Source organism: Myotis davidii, unplaced genomic scaffold (assembly GCF_000327345.1).
Source record: "Myotis davidii unplaced genomic scaffold, ASM32734v1 scaffold1673, whole genome shotgun sequence".
Lineage (NCBI taxonomy): Eukaryota > Metazoa > Chordata > Mammalia > Chiroptera > Vespertilionidae > Myotis > Myotis davidii.
The window spans coordinates 348289-363191 of record NW_006284850.1 but is presented as its reverse complement, the minus strand read 5'-3'; the positions used below and the strand labels follow the sequence as shown (position 1 = coordinate 363191).

Sequence of the window (14903 nt, the reverse complement as noted above, 5' to 3'; positions counted from 1 at the left end):
GGTTCTATTGGTAGGATTATATTAAAGAAAGTGTTCACTGTGGATTAATCTCCTTTCCTCTCCTGGAGGACATTGGAACTAGAGGGGTTTATTAACAACAGATGATACCAGGTTTACTAACAACAGATGATACCAGGGTTTCCCAACCTTGGCGCTACTGACATTTTGGAGGAGACCACCCTGTGTTGTGCGGACACCCTGTGCATTGCAGGGTGTTTGGAAGTGTCCCTGGCCTCCCACCCACTGGATGGCAGCAGCATCCTCTCCCGTGTGGCAACCAAAAACCTGACATGCATTTTTAAAAAGTACTCTAATTCCGGTTTCAAAAACTCATGGTCTGAGACAAATTTACAAAATTTCAAAACTCCAAGATAAAAGGAAAAAAATTGACCACCCTTTCAAAGAAAAAAAAAGAAAGGTTATCCAAAAAGATTTAAAAATCAAACCAGCATCATGCAACATCAGACAGAATATAGAATATAATGTCTTCAAAATTCTAAGGAAACAATATTGTCAACCTTGAAGAAACAATACAAGGTGATGCAAAAGCAGGTTGTTCGTATGGAAAATACAATAAATAGTAAACAAGAATAAACTGTTTTGTGTACACACAACTGTAAACCTACTTTTTCCCTACCCTGTGTGTGTGTGTGTGTGTGTGTGTACATATATATATTATTGATTTTTTACAGAGAGGAAGAGAGAGGGATAGAAAGTCAGAAACATCGATCAGCTGCCTCCTGCACACCCCCCACTGGGGATGTGCCCACATTCCAAGGTACATGCCCTTGACTGGAATCGAACCTGGGACCCTTGAGACCGCAGGCCAACGCTCTATCCACTGAGCCAAACCGGTCAGGGCCCTACCCTGTATTTTAAGCATACAAGAACTTGGAAAGTTTACCTCCTAGTACAACTAGAAGTACTCAAGAAAATAGTTCAATCAAATATATAATTAATTCAAGGAAGAATACATGATATAAGAAACAGTAGGTGCTCAGTCTGCCCTAGACGGAGGGTGAGAGAGGGAAGATTAGAAGGAAAATTAAGAGGCTTTATTACATCTTAAGGCTTGGAGAATTTTCCACTGAACTGTAACGTATTATCAACATTTCCTCTTCTATGCTTCTAATCCCACTACTTGAGTCTACGTAGAATGATGCTATAAAATCACATGGTGAATTCTGTTCAGTTCTCCTTTTGAAGTGTGATTACTGATATAGATTTATTTTTACCATCTTATTTTATACTTCCTATTTACTCTGCTTTCTCTATGCTTCTTTCTTCTTCCTTTTCTGCCTTCATTTATATGGGATTGCTTATTGTGTTTGAAATTTATCTTTTCACAACCAATAGCAATTCATTTGGGAATTGCTCTTAAAATTTTATCATGCATGCATGCATATATACATACTCAACTTCAATGTGAGGTTAATATGTTTTGGAACAATACAAGGACTTCATGTTACAATTCCAGTTCTACATTTGTGTTTTGTTTTTGTTTAAAGTATTACAAATAGTAGTACATACATCTCCTTTTTTCCCCCACTGACCTTCCCTGGGCCTCCCCAGTTCTACATTTGTTTTATTGCCCTTCCACCCCCAAGAGGACATAACTATTGTTTTACACATGTAGCTCTGGCTTAGACTTACTGTAGTGGAAGCTGTTGGCATTCCACCCACATCCCTCTTGTAGTTAAAACAAGAGAAACAACCAATATAGTTGACACTCCTGTGGAGAAAAAGCCACGAAGCTGGAGAGAGTTAGGGCAAAGAAGTACTCTTTTTTTAGAAGTCTTATTTGTAGTCAAATACTATTTGACTTCTTAAACTATGTACATTATATTTTACTGCCTCCTGCACGCCCCCACTGGAGATCGAGCTATAACCCAGGCATATGACCAGGAATCGAACTGGCAAACAACACCCAACCATCTGAGCCATACTGGCCATGGCTTCCCTATGTTATTATATAACTTTCCGCATAGAAATATTTGTCTCTATTTGAGGGCAGACATTTTTGTGTTCCTCCTCCGACTTTCCAGTGTATCATACACAGAACAGACACTATAAATATTTCCAAAATGAACACATCGAACCAGCTACTAGAACTCCCTACAGCGGTCTGCCCAACGGTATCAGATGAAAACGTCATGCAGATATGGTGCCAAGAAGCGTGGCCAAGGTTCTACCTAATGTAGAATACAGTGTGGGGCAAAAGTAGGTTTACAGTTATTTGCATGGAAAATAATACAATAATTTAATAAATAATAATACAAGAATAAACTCTGTTTCACGTACTCACAACGGTAAACCTACTTTTGCCCCACCCTGTATTTTACCTTTTTAATTTCACAGCAATGAAAAGCTTGGTGAGGATTAAACAGAGAAAAGCTTAAAGAAGAAAAAACAAGTATTTATAAGCAAAACCACTTCTGAGTTTTATTTAGCATTGTATCTGAGGCACTAAGGAGAGTAAAGAAAGAACATGAAAACCAATCTCACATTCAATTTTAAGGAGTCTTGCAATAATGAAAGCAAAGGGACTGTACCCAATTCAAAAGTATGAAATGCCTTATTTTTACAATACACAAAATATACTCTGGGCACTGGCGATCCAAAGGAGACAGACTAAAGTATCTGCAACCTTTCCAACCTGAAGACTCCAATACATGTTGTTCTGAGGTTGTTCCCAACTAAAACATAGAACTCTGTGGACAAAACAAACAATACAGGAAGCTTTTCTGGACAAAGGAGCCTGGGAGGGAGTGTAATGTCGGCCCTGAGAATCAAGTCAAATGGCCTAGTGGGCAACCAACACAATGCTAGCAAGAGTTTGAATGTTTTAGCAGTTGTATCTCTAGATGAAGGAGACAATTCTCTTTAAGCTGCAACTTCACAGTTATATAGAAAACCACGGTTCTTCAGGCAGTAAATTCGTACTGTACTACTAAGTATTTTAAGGTAATTTTTACCACTTTGTGAAGAGGACAAAATAATAATTGGGACTTTTAGAACCGAGAAAGGAGGTTCACTCGAATATAATAAACCAGTGAACCAACTATATGTACTCTCAGAATAATTAGTTCTGCTCATGCAGCCAGGATAAATAAATTAATAAAAAACATTTAGAAGCTTTGGTACAAAAAGTTATTTCACAACTACAGACATCAAAGAAAGAAAAAAAGCTTAAAACATGTAATATTTTCTTAGAAGAGCCTTCCTTAAAATCATTTACTACAGTTATTATATTATCAAACTAAGACTTACAGGAAAAACAATCCAAAAAATTGGTATTAAATCAGTTTGATATCTTTAATAATTCTACTATTTCTAAATCCTTCCACAAAAGGGCATTACAGTTCGGTTTATTGCAGACATATCTTTTAAAAAGTCAGCCCTAATGTTGCAGCTATAATAGTGTTTTTTTTTATTGGCACTACTATAAAGCACAATGAAGAACATCTGATTTAAATAAATGACAGCCAGATTTGGATCAGGAATACTATTGTACACATACCATATAGGTTGTTTTACAGCAGATACTAGTTTGCCAAACTTCAGATGGCAATATGCTAACTTTTGAACTTGAAATTGTCCAACTAGTTGCTTCTTGTCACCCCGGGGGCGTGTAATGTTGAGAGACCACCTTGTCACGACTTCTTTTCTCACAAGTGACTCCGCTGTGGTAGAACACTCACATCCTTAAGACGCAAGGCCTAGCAAAAAGCCTCCCACAAATCCACTGGATATCACAATGTTCTGTTTGACAAATTCTGTTGCCTGAAACATAAAGTTCAAACAAGAACACTCTTAATTATGCTACAAAATGGGTGAATCTCTAAAACATTAAGTTAAGTGAAATAAGAAACACAAAAAAGGACAAATGTTCTGTGATTCTACTCACATGACTAGTCAAATTCATTGAGACAGAAAGTAGAACAGAGGTTAGTTGCCAAGGGTGGGGAGAGGGGTCAATTGTGGGAGTTACTGCTTAATGGTTAGAGTTTCTGTTTAGGATGATGAAAAATTTCTGCAAATGGATCGTGGTAACGGTGGCACAAAAGTGTGAATGTACTTAATGCCACTGAATTGTGCATTTCAAAATAGTTAAAATGATCCATTTTATGTTACATATATTTTACCACAATAAGAAAAATAAAGATGCAAATTTTAAAAAAATACTATTAAATCCAGAGCTAAGTACTGTTTTCAGATGTTTTCCTCAATTTAATAATATTCAGCAAAAATTCTTGTGCACCTATGAGAGCAGGTGCTAACCACCACACAAGACGCCAGGGCTGTCCATTACAAAATGGAGGAGCCCAGAGCTCCCAGCCAGGCCCAGTAAGCTTCTTGGCTACTGAGATAATAGGTTAATTTAACAGATACTGAGTGCCTATTCTGTGTCAAGCACTGTTCTAGGCCCCCAAGCTATAGCCTAGCAATAATCTCACAGGTGAAAAAAAAATCTACCTATAGAACAGGTGCCCGGCTGGTGTGGCTCAGGGGTTGAACATCGACCTATAAACCAGGAGGTCATGGTTCAATTCCCAGTTGGGGCACATGCCCCAGTTGCAGGCTCCATCCCCAGTAAGAGGCGTGCAGAGGTAGCCAACAGATATTTCTCTGACACACCAATCAATGTTTCTCTCTCCCTCTACCTTCCTCCCTATAATCAAAACATTTTTTAAGAAAGAAAGAAAAAAAATCCCAGATGTGGGGACTTGTGGGGAAACACGGGACTTGGTTGGAATGTCTGTAAGGAGGATTCTCGGAAAGGTCGGGGGCCTCTGAGGTCAAAGCTGGCTGCCCCTGCCTTGACTTTTCCAAACAAGTCCAATCCCCTGGGGTGTTTTGCTGGAATCTCTATGTTTAGTCATTAAAGACCTGACCTTGTAGAAGCATGTGCTTTCTCAAGGATACTTACCCTGCTGATTGTAGAGGTTAATTTGAGTTCAACCTGTTGTGACAATAAAAAGCTAAAGAGGCAGGCAAACAGGGCTGCTTTTGTTCCTAAAGCAAAACAGTCCCTTAACCCTCTCTCACAGAAACGTGTGTCAGAGCAATCTGTTCATCTGCCGCTCGGGGTCTGCTGGTCAGCCCCGGCAGGGACTATTCAAGATTAACGGAGACTAAGTCCTGGAGTGGGGTGGAGGCTGGGAAAATGGGGAGAATAAGGGGGGCATATATAGTACTCTCTACAAAATAAATAAATAAATAAAAAATAAAAATGAAGGAGACTTCAGACACATGACAACCAAATGGGAAAAAAAGCAATATTTTTGTGGAAAAACTGTGATATGGAAATACTATTTATCATGTTAAATTTGGGGAGAATAATAAGGGTAATTGTAGTCATGCAGAATATCTGTACTCTTAGGAGTTATATGCTAAAAGTAAGAGTGAAAGTCATGACATCTCAAATAGTTCAGCAAAAATAAATAGTGTAAATCTCACACACATACACACATATATGCACACACAGAGACAAAGCAAATGTTGCAAAACAATTTGGTGAACAGATGAAAGGCATCTGGGTATTCACTGCATTTGTCTTTTAACTTTCAACTGGTTTGAAATTTTTCAAAATAAAAAGTTGGAAGAAGTAAAAGTATAGAACAAAAACAAGAACAAGGGCGTATTCAATTCTAAACAGTATAAGAAAATATATATATAAAAACATTATTAAACTAACATTTCAAACTATTTCACCTCAAGAAAAATATAGGTAATTTTAGTTTTCCCATACCTTGTCTATACATGTACACATTTGTAAAAGCAGAGGAAAAATTCTGGAAGAACAATGTCATCAGCTTTTACATGTAGCTCAAAGTAGGTGGGAAATGAACAGAGGAAACTATGTTAACTATTTAAATGGTGGCTTGATCCCAAATTCTACTTAATACTCCATAAGCAAAAATACCAATTTTTTTTTTTTTTACAAAAAGATAATCCCTATTCACATTTTCTACTAATGAAGACCTGCTAAAAAAAGGGAGGCAAAAAAGTATGGTCTTACCTCGTCAATTATGTTGTTGATTTCAGGTGCTGCCTTATTCGCTCGTTTTTTAATCTGTCTTTTTGCTTTGTTTACACCTTTTTCAACTTTCTTCCAGTCGATCTGCACATAGCCACTGTGACTAGCAATCTACAAAAATGCAATAAAAATGGTTAATTCCTGCCCTGGCCGGTGTGGCTCAGTTGGTTGGGCACATTGTCCCATGCACCAAGGTTGCCAGTTTGATTCGCGGTCAGGGCACATGCCAGGATTGCAGCTCAATCCCCAGTAGGGGGCGTGCAGGAGGCAGCTGATGATGTTTCTCTCCCTCTCCTTTTACCTCTCCCTTCCTCTCTCTAAAATCAATAAAAACATATTCTTAAGAAAAAAAGGGGGGTAATACTAAACCAACCAGTTTGCTAATAAATCTATTAGCCAGGAATATATGAACATCCAGATTTCAAGAAATGTATGAAGCTTAGAGGTAAAGAAATCACAGTTTATCCACTAATTTACTCATTTAACAGATATTCAGTAACTACTCTGTGTCAAGCACTGTTCTAAACCTCCAAGCAACAGCCAAGAACAAGGGAGACATAAGTCTCCAACCTCAGAGAGCTTTGGGTCTGTTGGGGGAAACAGACATTAAACATAAATAATTACTTGGATGTGATAAACACTATGTTAAGAAAAGCACAGTGTATGACAGGAAAAGATTCCAAAAATTATAACTGTACTATAATGCTATCATAACTTTTGGAATTTGGTAATTAACTAAAAAGACAGATTACCAAAATGCTACAGCTAATAGCACCTTTTAATTAAATAGCACCTTTAAATTATAAAGGATCAAAAAAACCAATCAGTTTTAGGTCACTAAAGAAATCTAAAGTAGCCTGCCTGATAAAGGCTCTTTACTAAATCTGACTCAACTTAAATTAAGAATACTTCTGGTAAATGATTTTAAAAGTGGACTGTAAGAGAAATATAATCTATGCAAGTTTCATGCCATAAATCCTTTTAATAAAACTATAGCTAAATGCCTATTAACCATAAGAAAAAACTCTCATACAGTTAGTCCCTCCAAATAATAAAATAAAAATATAAAGAATCACACAGTAAGCCTTATATACCATTATAAATCACTTCTATGAAGCTAAGGCTTTCTTTGTAATCTTTTAATATATCACTTTGACTATGAACCACACATAAAATTCTTCAATAATGAAAATAGCTGCTTTTATACAAATAGGTTGGGAATCTTAGGTTCCATTTTCACTCTGAATGACCACATAGAAGATTTTATTTATCTGTATTTCTTTACCTTCCAGTATTCACTTCAAACTCCAGCTTCAGCAAAACAGTGCTGATTACATAAATGGCAAGTGAAAGTTTTCCTGGCAGTAGTTGACACAGCTATTTGCATGGACATGATAATGAATCTTTGGGACTTTTCCGTAAAGAGCAACTATAGCCCTAGTCAGTTTGGCTCAGGGGTTAGAGTGTCAGCCTGCGGACTGGAAGGGTCTCAGGTTCGATTCCTGCTCAAAGGCATGTACCTCGGTTGCAGGCTCGATCCCCAAACCCCCGCCCGCCGCCAGGGCTGTGTGTGGGAGGCAACCAATCAATGTGTCTCTCTCACGTTGTTTCTCTCTGTGTCTCTCCTCTCCCTTCCACTCTCTCTAAAAAAATCAATGGGAAAAAAAATATCCTCGGGTGAGGATTTAAAAAATAAAGAGCAACTATAAACCCTGGTTAAAATACAAGGGCTCCAGAATTAACAAAAGCAAGCAGACTTTGAAGGGGAATTAAAACTTGTAGGAAGGGTAACCTATATAAGGTGAGTTGCTCATTTTTCTGGCTTTATCCTGAGGACACGATGCAACTGCAGGATGGCAAACACTTCAATAGGAAATATGCCATCTCTCTAGCCTGAAGAACTAGAGGACAGAGCCCAGGATGGTAACAGCTCCCAGAAAGGAGAGACCTAGAGAAAGGGAGCCCCAAATTCTATGTAAACTTTCCCCAAGTCCTGAGCCACACATTCAAGGGGCAGAAACAAGCATTCTGGTTAAGGCTAAAAGAAATAAACTGGGTTTTGAGCTGCTACCCACCACAAGTGAGATGGAGTTTGCAATTTGAGTCTAATCAAATCAACTGCCTACTAAAATCAAATCAACACGCTTCAGAGGAATAAAATAGAATCCAGAGTCTCCACCACCTAACATTCCCAATGCCCAGGATAAAATCCAAAGAAGTTATGTGATATATCATAAAACAGAAAAATGTTGTAGAAAATCAACCGATGCCAACACTATGATGACCCAGATATTGAAATTATCAGGACTTTAAAGTGGCTATTATAACTATGCTCAATGATATAAAGGAAACTATGCTTGTAATCAATGAAAAGAACTCTCACCAGTCCGGCTGGAGTGGCTCAATGGTTGAGGATCAACCTATGAACCAGGAGGTCAAGGTTCAATTCCCAGTCAAGGTACATGCCTGGGTTGCGGGCTCGATCCCCAGTTGGGGGCGTGCAGGAGGCAGCCAATCAATGATTCTCTCTCATCATTGATGTTTCTATCTCTCTCGCCTTCTCCCTCTGTGAAATCAATAAAAATTAAAAAAAAAACTTTAAAAATAAAGAACTCTAACCGGAGACAGAAAATATAAAAAGAACCAAATGAAAGTCCCAGAATTGGAAAATACAATATCTGAAATAAATTTACTGAATAAACTTAATGGCAGAAGGTAGGTGACAGGAAAGAGTCAATGAACTTGAAGCTACATCACTAGAAATCATAAAACCTAAAAAACAGATCGAAAAAAATAAATGAACACAGCTTCAGGATATTATCAAAAAGCCCAACATGTATATAATCAGAGTCATGTTCAGGAGAAAAATGGGAGGGGAATAAATATTTGAAGACATAATGGCCCAAACCTTCCCAAACATTGTTAAAGACATCAATTTACATATTCAAGAAGCTCAGTGAACTCTAGGTAATGATCTAACACAATTATGAAATAATAATACTCAGATGATGTGGGGGAACGGGGGTGAGGGGGATGCAAATGTGGGAGACTGAAGTGAAGGGGCACACAGAGAAGTTCAATAAATGCTAGCTAAATTCTCATATTCCATAATGGGAAGCCAATAGGTAACACCTCAAACTAAAAGATCAAAAACTGTCCAATTAACTTGTTTAGGAATAAAGGAAAAATATCTTTAAGAGTCAGCTAAGAGTTCAAAGTAGTTGTCTCAAGGGGAGGGAAAATGAGAGGATAGTGAGGAAGGCAGTGTACTACTCTAGTCTGTAACATGCCTTGTACATGTATTTGACCTTTTGCATTATGGGCATATAAAAGCCTGAACAAATAAATTGATAAGTTTTACATACCACTGTCTATTTTCATATGGCAGTGTGGTAATACCTACCACAAAACATTTATTACTGAGTTACTAGAAAAGCTTTAAGCTCTAAGTAAACTAATATGTATATGTAAATATAAGTAAAGTTAACAGAAATATGGAAGTGGGCCTAAAGAATAAGAGGCGATTGGCCTAAAAGCCATTTGCTACTCTTATTTCCTCTTTGTTCCTTCTACTGAGTTTTCAATGTAACTCATATCTGTGGGAAAAATTGGTTTGATGCAGATAAGTCCCATGTTCTTCTGCTTAGTGACTTCCAAGAATATGTGGACTAGGCCCGGAGAAGCAGAAGGTGGACATGAGTGGTGCACACTGAGTGGACTGAAATGGACTTCGGAAAAACGGACACGCAGCGTGAACTGCAATGTATAATCCCCTCTATCTGTGAACATTTCAGGAAGCTCTGCCTCAGTTCAGTAAACAGAAATGACTTTCCACTAAACAGAAATGACAACTGAGTTATGAAATAGCTATAGAATTAGATACCTTAATACTTGATTTATATAAACCAAAGTTAAAATCAGCTTAAATAAAATTCTCTTCTATACAAATGCTGGCATATTATCCAAAGGACTAAATTTAAACATTAACCATGTTTCTTTTCACCTCTTACCACAAGTAAGGAGCAATTACTCATAACAATGCCACTAACAGAAAGAAAAAACATTTTTGTAAAACTGGTAAACAACGCGAAATCTGTACTTAGCACATCCGGACTCAATCCCTTTATACTTCAGGCAACAACACTGGTTATTACACGATCAATGGCTTAGGTGCTGAGGTAAGATTTTGGTTGCTGTGCCCATCAATCTTTTTAAAATCTGGTACTACTGACAGTCCCCTGTATCTTTAAGATTGTTGCTAACATTCATTCCCAGAGATTTTCACTTTTAGGATTTACTATATCTGATCTTCAGGGAATGATATTTTTGGAAAAATATATGCCTAACAGACATGGATCCCAGATAACATGCTGATAAACACCCTGTAATGGCAAAACATTTTTTTTAAAACCTTAGAGGAACATGAATAAAACTATAATTTCAAACCAACCAGCCTCAGAAATAGGATTATGGATGATTTTTTAAACCCAATTTTCCACTTTCTATATTATTACGGTTCCCTAGTTTTAAAAAACATATTAGAAATTGCTAACAGTTATTTCCTCTGGGACAGAAAACCGATGGCTAGGAAACGGGAAGGAGAGACCTTTGGAATATTATGTACCATGTGTGAATTTTAAATATATGTCTACAATGGTCAGGATGAGTAGGTTTATGTTATTGGTAAAATGTTTATTTTTCTGGGGAGATGCTTCAAGGAAAATGTGGGTGAGTAATTAAAAAAAAAAAGGAGACACCATGAATTTTAATAGTTGTCTTTTTAATAATTGGGATCACATTGTGTTTAAAAAACTTAGAAGTATTACATAGTTGCCTTTAATGACAGATGCCAGCTTTCAAAACTCATTTTAGTTTTCCCATAAACTGATGTCTGAAAGAAAAATTCCGTCTTCTATTAAAATGGACAGGAGTGAAACTGCTAAACTGGACTTTCTCATTTTCCGAGGGCTACATACGAAAGCAGAGGCAAGTAAATAAAGCTCTGACATACCTGAAGGAGAAGAAAGCCACCACCTACTGCCGTTGCTGCAAGTTTTCCAACTTTCTGAAACAAAAATCCTGCACACCTTTAATGAAATAACAAAAAACGAGATCAATGATGCATTAAACTCTCTCCCTCTTCTACTTTTCATTGCTTTCCTAATAAAATCTTAATGTCTTCCCATTTCTTTTGATTATGTCCCTTACCTACTCAGAAACCCTCAATGTTACCTAAGCTAGTCAAAAGTGCACAATCTAAATTGTCTGAGATGTGCTTCAGGAATGGAGAGAAGAGGAAGGGAATTTACAGGAAAAAATAATTGGCAACTGAAACAATGTTGAGCATTCAGGGGTTCATTATACTCTTCCTTCTGCATTTGTGAAGTTGGGATTCTCCGTAATGAAAGTGATTTGTTTTGTTTTGCTTTCTTAATACAGTCAAGATGTTCTACACACTTGGCTGACCCTTACTCTACCCAAAACTTCTGCTCCAACCCAATTAGATTCTAAACAGGTCCTCGGCATTGCTCAAGCGATTAATCTCCCTGTTTCTAGGGGTTTCCACTTAGCTCTGCCCATCTACAACTTTTCTACCCTTTCAGGTCCAGTTGGAGTTCCATTTCATGACCCCACCTCAGCCCACATTTCTCACAGTTTCCTTACCTATATCTATCTCCAAAACATTATTTGACTCATCTTCTCTCCACTCTCAAAGACATAATTACCTTGTTTCCAGATCACATTAAGTAATCTTCCAGGCCCTCTAACTAATCTTCACTCCTCCCATCTATCCTAGCTACCACCCATCCTGACATTAGTTTTAATTTCTTATGATTAAAAAAAAGCAACCTATATAGCCCAACTGGTGTTGCTCAGTGATTGAGCGTCAACCCATGAACCAGGAGGTTATGGTTTGATTCATGGTTGGGGCATGAGCCTGGGTTGTGGACTCAACAATCCCCAGTGGGAGGCATGTAGAGGGCAGCCAATCAATGATTCTTTCTCATCATTAATGTTTCTTTCTCCCTCTCCCTTCCTCTCTGAAATCAATCCTATATAATAAAACCTTAATATGCAAATTGACCAAACAGCAGAACAACCGGTTGCTATAACATGCACTGACCACCAGGGGGCAGACACTCAACACAGGAGCTGCCCCCTGGTGGTCAGAGTGCTCCCACAAGGGGAGAGCTGCTCTCCCAGAAGCTGAACTCATGGCTGGCGAGTGTGGTGGCAGTAAGGAGCAAGGGATCCTGGTCTGTGAGAGGGCACAGGCCGGGCTGAGGGACGGCCAACCCCCCCCCCCCACCCCAGTGCAAGAAATTTCATGCTCCAAGCCTCTAGTAAAATTATATTTAAAAAAAGAAAACAAAAACCTATAGCTACTCGCAGCCTCCCACTCATGTCCTGAACTGTCTGAATTAACTAGTTAGATTAATACCTCTTAACAATTCTTCCTTAATGTATGCCACAATAGTACATCTGTTTTATACCCTAAGAAAATTGCAAAAACTTACTCTGAATCTAAAGTCATTGCAGCAAAAACTGGTGTAGTATTAGTGTTATTACACAGCTCCATGGCCACTCCCGGCTACTATCCAAACATATGTATTATTAGAAGGCCATGCCCCCCGGCCTCCTACTGCCCCCAGTAGGGAAGTCAGCAACAAAGGCTCAGAAGGGGAAGAGGAGGCGGCAAGCAGCAGCCAGGTGTCAACAATATCCCTTTGCCTAACGCAGTGGCTCTCAACCTTGGCTGCACATTAGAATCACCTGGGAATCTTTTTGAAATCCTGATTTCTGGGCCTCATCCTCCAGAAATTCTGTTTCTTTGTGACTCATGTTGTGGCCCCACCCCACAACAAAGAAACAGAATTTCCGGAGGATGAGGCCCAGAAATCAGGATTTCAAAAAGATTCCCAGGTGATTCTAATGTGCAGCCCAGGTTGAGAACCACTGGCCTAACGGCATGAACCACTACAATGAACCTACTAACTTCCCCTGCTCTATCTCCAGGCTTTCCAAGCAAACTTCTGCCAATAACGGGGCTTCTCACGAGTTTGACCTATAAGGAGTCTATACACAATGATTTCATTCCATTGCTCAATTATTGTTTCGTTTTCCTTAAGATGGGGCTTTTAGGCCCTGACTCATTAACCAGTCAACAATGGCACTACATTGTGAGCTTATTTTTAAGCAGAGGACCAAACCCTGAATTATGAGGACCAAGATACAACCAGCCTGCGGAGAACCATCTGGATCACCAGGGCCCAGACAAGGCATCTCTTCTAATCGCCGGCTTTTTTCATAAGCAGCATTAATAAGTACATGTCATGATTAAAAGCTGCACCTCAACATCACAGAACCTTCACCATGAGCAGCGTCTCCCGTAACGTGACATTTACAAGGTGCATGTAAATACAAATTTAAAAAATCAATTTTACGTTTGTCAAATTTAACGATGTAAATATTTAAATTAATGTAAGACAGATTTACTTAGCATCTAAGAAAAATGTTTATTCACAAGTTCAGCACCCACACTAACGTCAAAAATTCTCTGTGGTCTTGTACATTTTCAAAATAAAGGGCCAAACTTCTTTCTGACCCTTGTTATTTGGATAATCTTTTAATCTAACAATAACAGGATTAGGTCTATAGTAACAATTATGTAATCATGCGGTCTTAAATGTTCGCTAGTTAGGTTAATGCTTATTAACGGCTTCAGGTACTCCACAATATTTTTGGAGTAAGCCGTCAGTCCTTTAATTCCAATGAAGACTCCATGTTCCACAACTGTTCTTCAAAACATTATAATCCAAACCAGCCCACAAAAATCAACAGCATCATCTGGATCATTATTAACAATTTGTACCGAGAATTTCACACTGCTCTGTACAGGGCTGACAATCTTGGACACCAGTTCTACTGCGGGAGTTCTCATGGGTTTTTCCAGTTGTTAGCACTGAACGAGTAAAAATTATTTATGCACAATAAATTCTGATCTGTTTCTCCCTCTACTATTACTGAAGCAGATGCACTATATTTGCTAAATATGAGAAGAGGGGAAATATGTCAAGAATCAAAGGAAGGTGAGGAGGGAACAGTGGCATACTGGTGGGCACAGTGTAGATCACCAAAACCCATCACTAATGACTGCACTAATCATATCACAGAGAAAAGCCTCAATGCGAAGCCACTAGCAATGGTTCTCAACCTTCTGGCCCTTTAAGTACAGTTCCTCATGTTGTGACCCAACCATAAAATTATTTTCGTTGCTACTTCATCACTGTCATGTTGTTACTGTGATGAATTGTCATGTAAATATCTGATATGCAGGATGGTCTTAGGCGACCCCTGTGAAAGGGTCGTTCCACCGCCAAAGGGGTCGCGACCCACAGGTTGAGAACCGCTGCAGAGTGGGCAGGGTAACTGTTGCTCGTACGGAAGGGCAGCAGCTGGGCTCCCGCAATGAAATGTAATGAAAAAGATGTTCTCACCAGCCAGTCACTCCACCCATTACAATCTGGGTGGCTACTGAGTATTTTTCTACCATAGGTCCAGAACTGTGGCCAAAAACACGATTCCACCAGTGGTGTCTCCTTGCATACTCGGTTAAATCCAACACTTCGTAAGAGTCATCATCACTTTCATAGTCTTCAAAATACAAAAATGGGAAAAATACATTTAGAGTCAACCCCAAATCAGGAATGTCCTATACAGTTACTTCTGGAGCACAGTTAAAGGGTACCCAGATGGAAACATTAAGAGTCCGATCCATCCAGTCCCTGAGACTGGGCCTCAAGAGTGAAGGGCCTAGCATCCATCTCCTTTCCAAAGGCCCAGAGCCGGGGGCCCACGCCAG

At 38.8% G+C, this 14903-nt stretch overlaps 1 protein-coding gene across 1 annotated transcript in view; it reads right to left on the bottom strand.

The window, feature by feature from the left end:
- Positions 1-2416: 2416 nt before the first annotated feature.
- FUNDC1 (FUN14 domain containing 1) overlaps positions 2417-14903 on the bottom strand; it is a 13172-nt gene continuing 685 nt past the window's right edge. Inside the window, exons 2-5 of the mRNA XM_006755185.2 lie at positions 14539-14695; positions 11052-11127; positions 6023-6151; positions 2417-3783 (exon numbers count right to left, since the gene is read on the bottom strand). Of these exons, the coding sequence (XP_006755248.1) occupies positions 3706-3783; positions 6023-6151; positions 11052-11127; positions 14539-14695 (440 nt within the window). The 3' untranslated portion in view covers positions 2417-3705. The remainder of the gene's footprint in view (positions 3784-6022; positions 6152-11051; positions 11128-14538; positions 14696-14903) is intronic.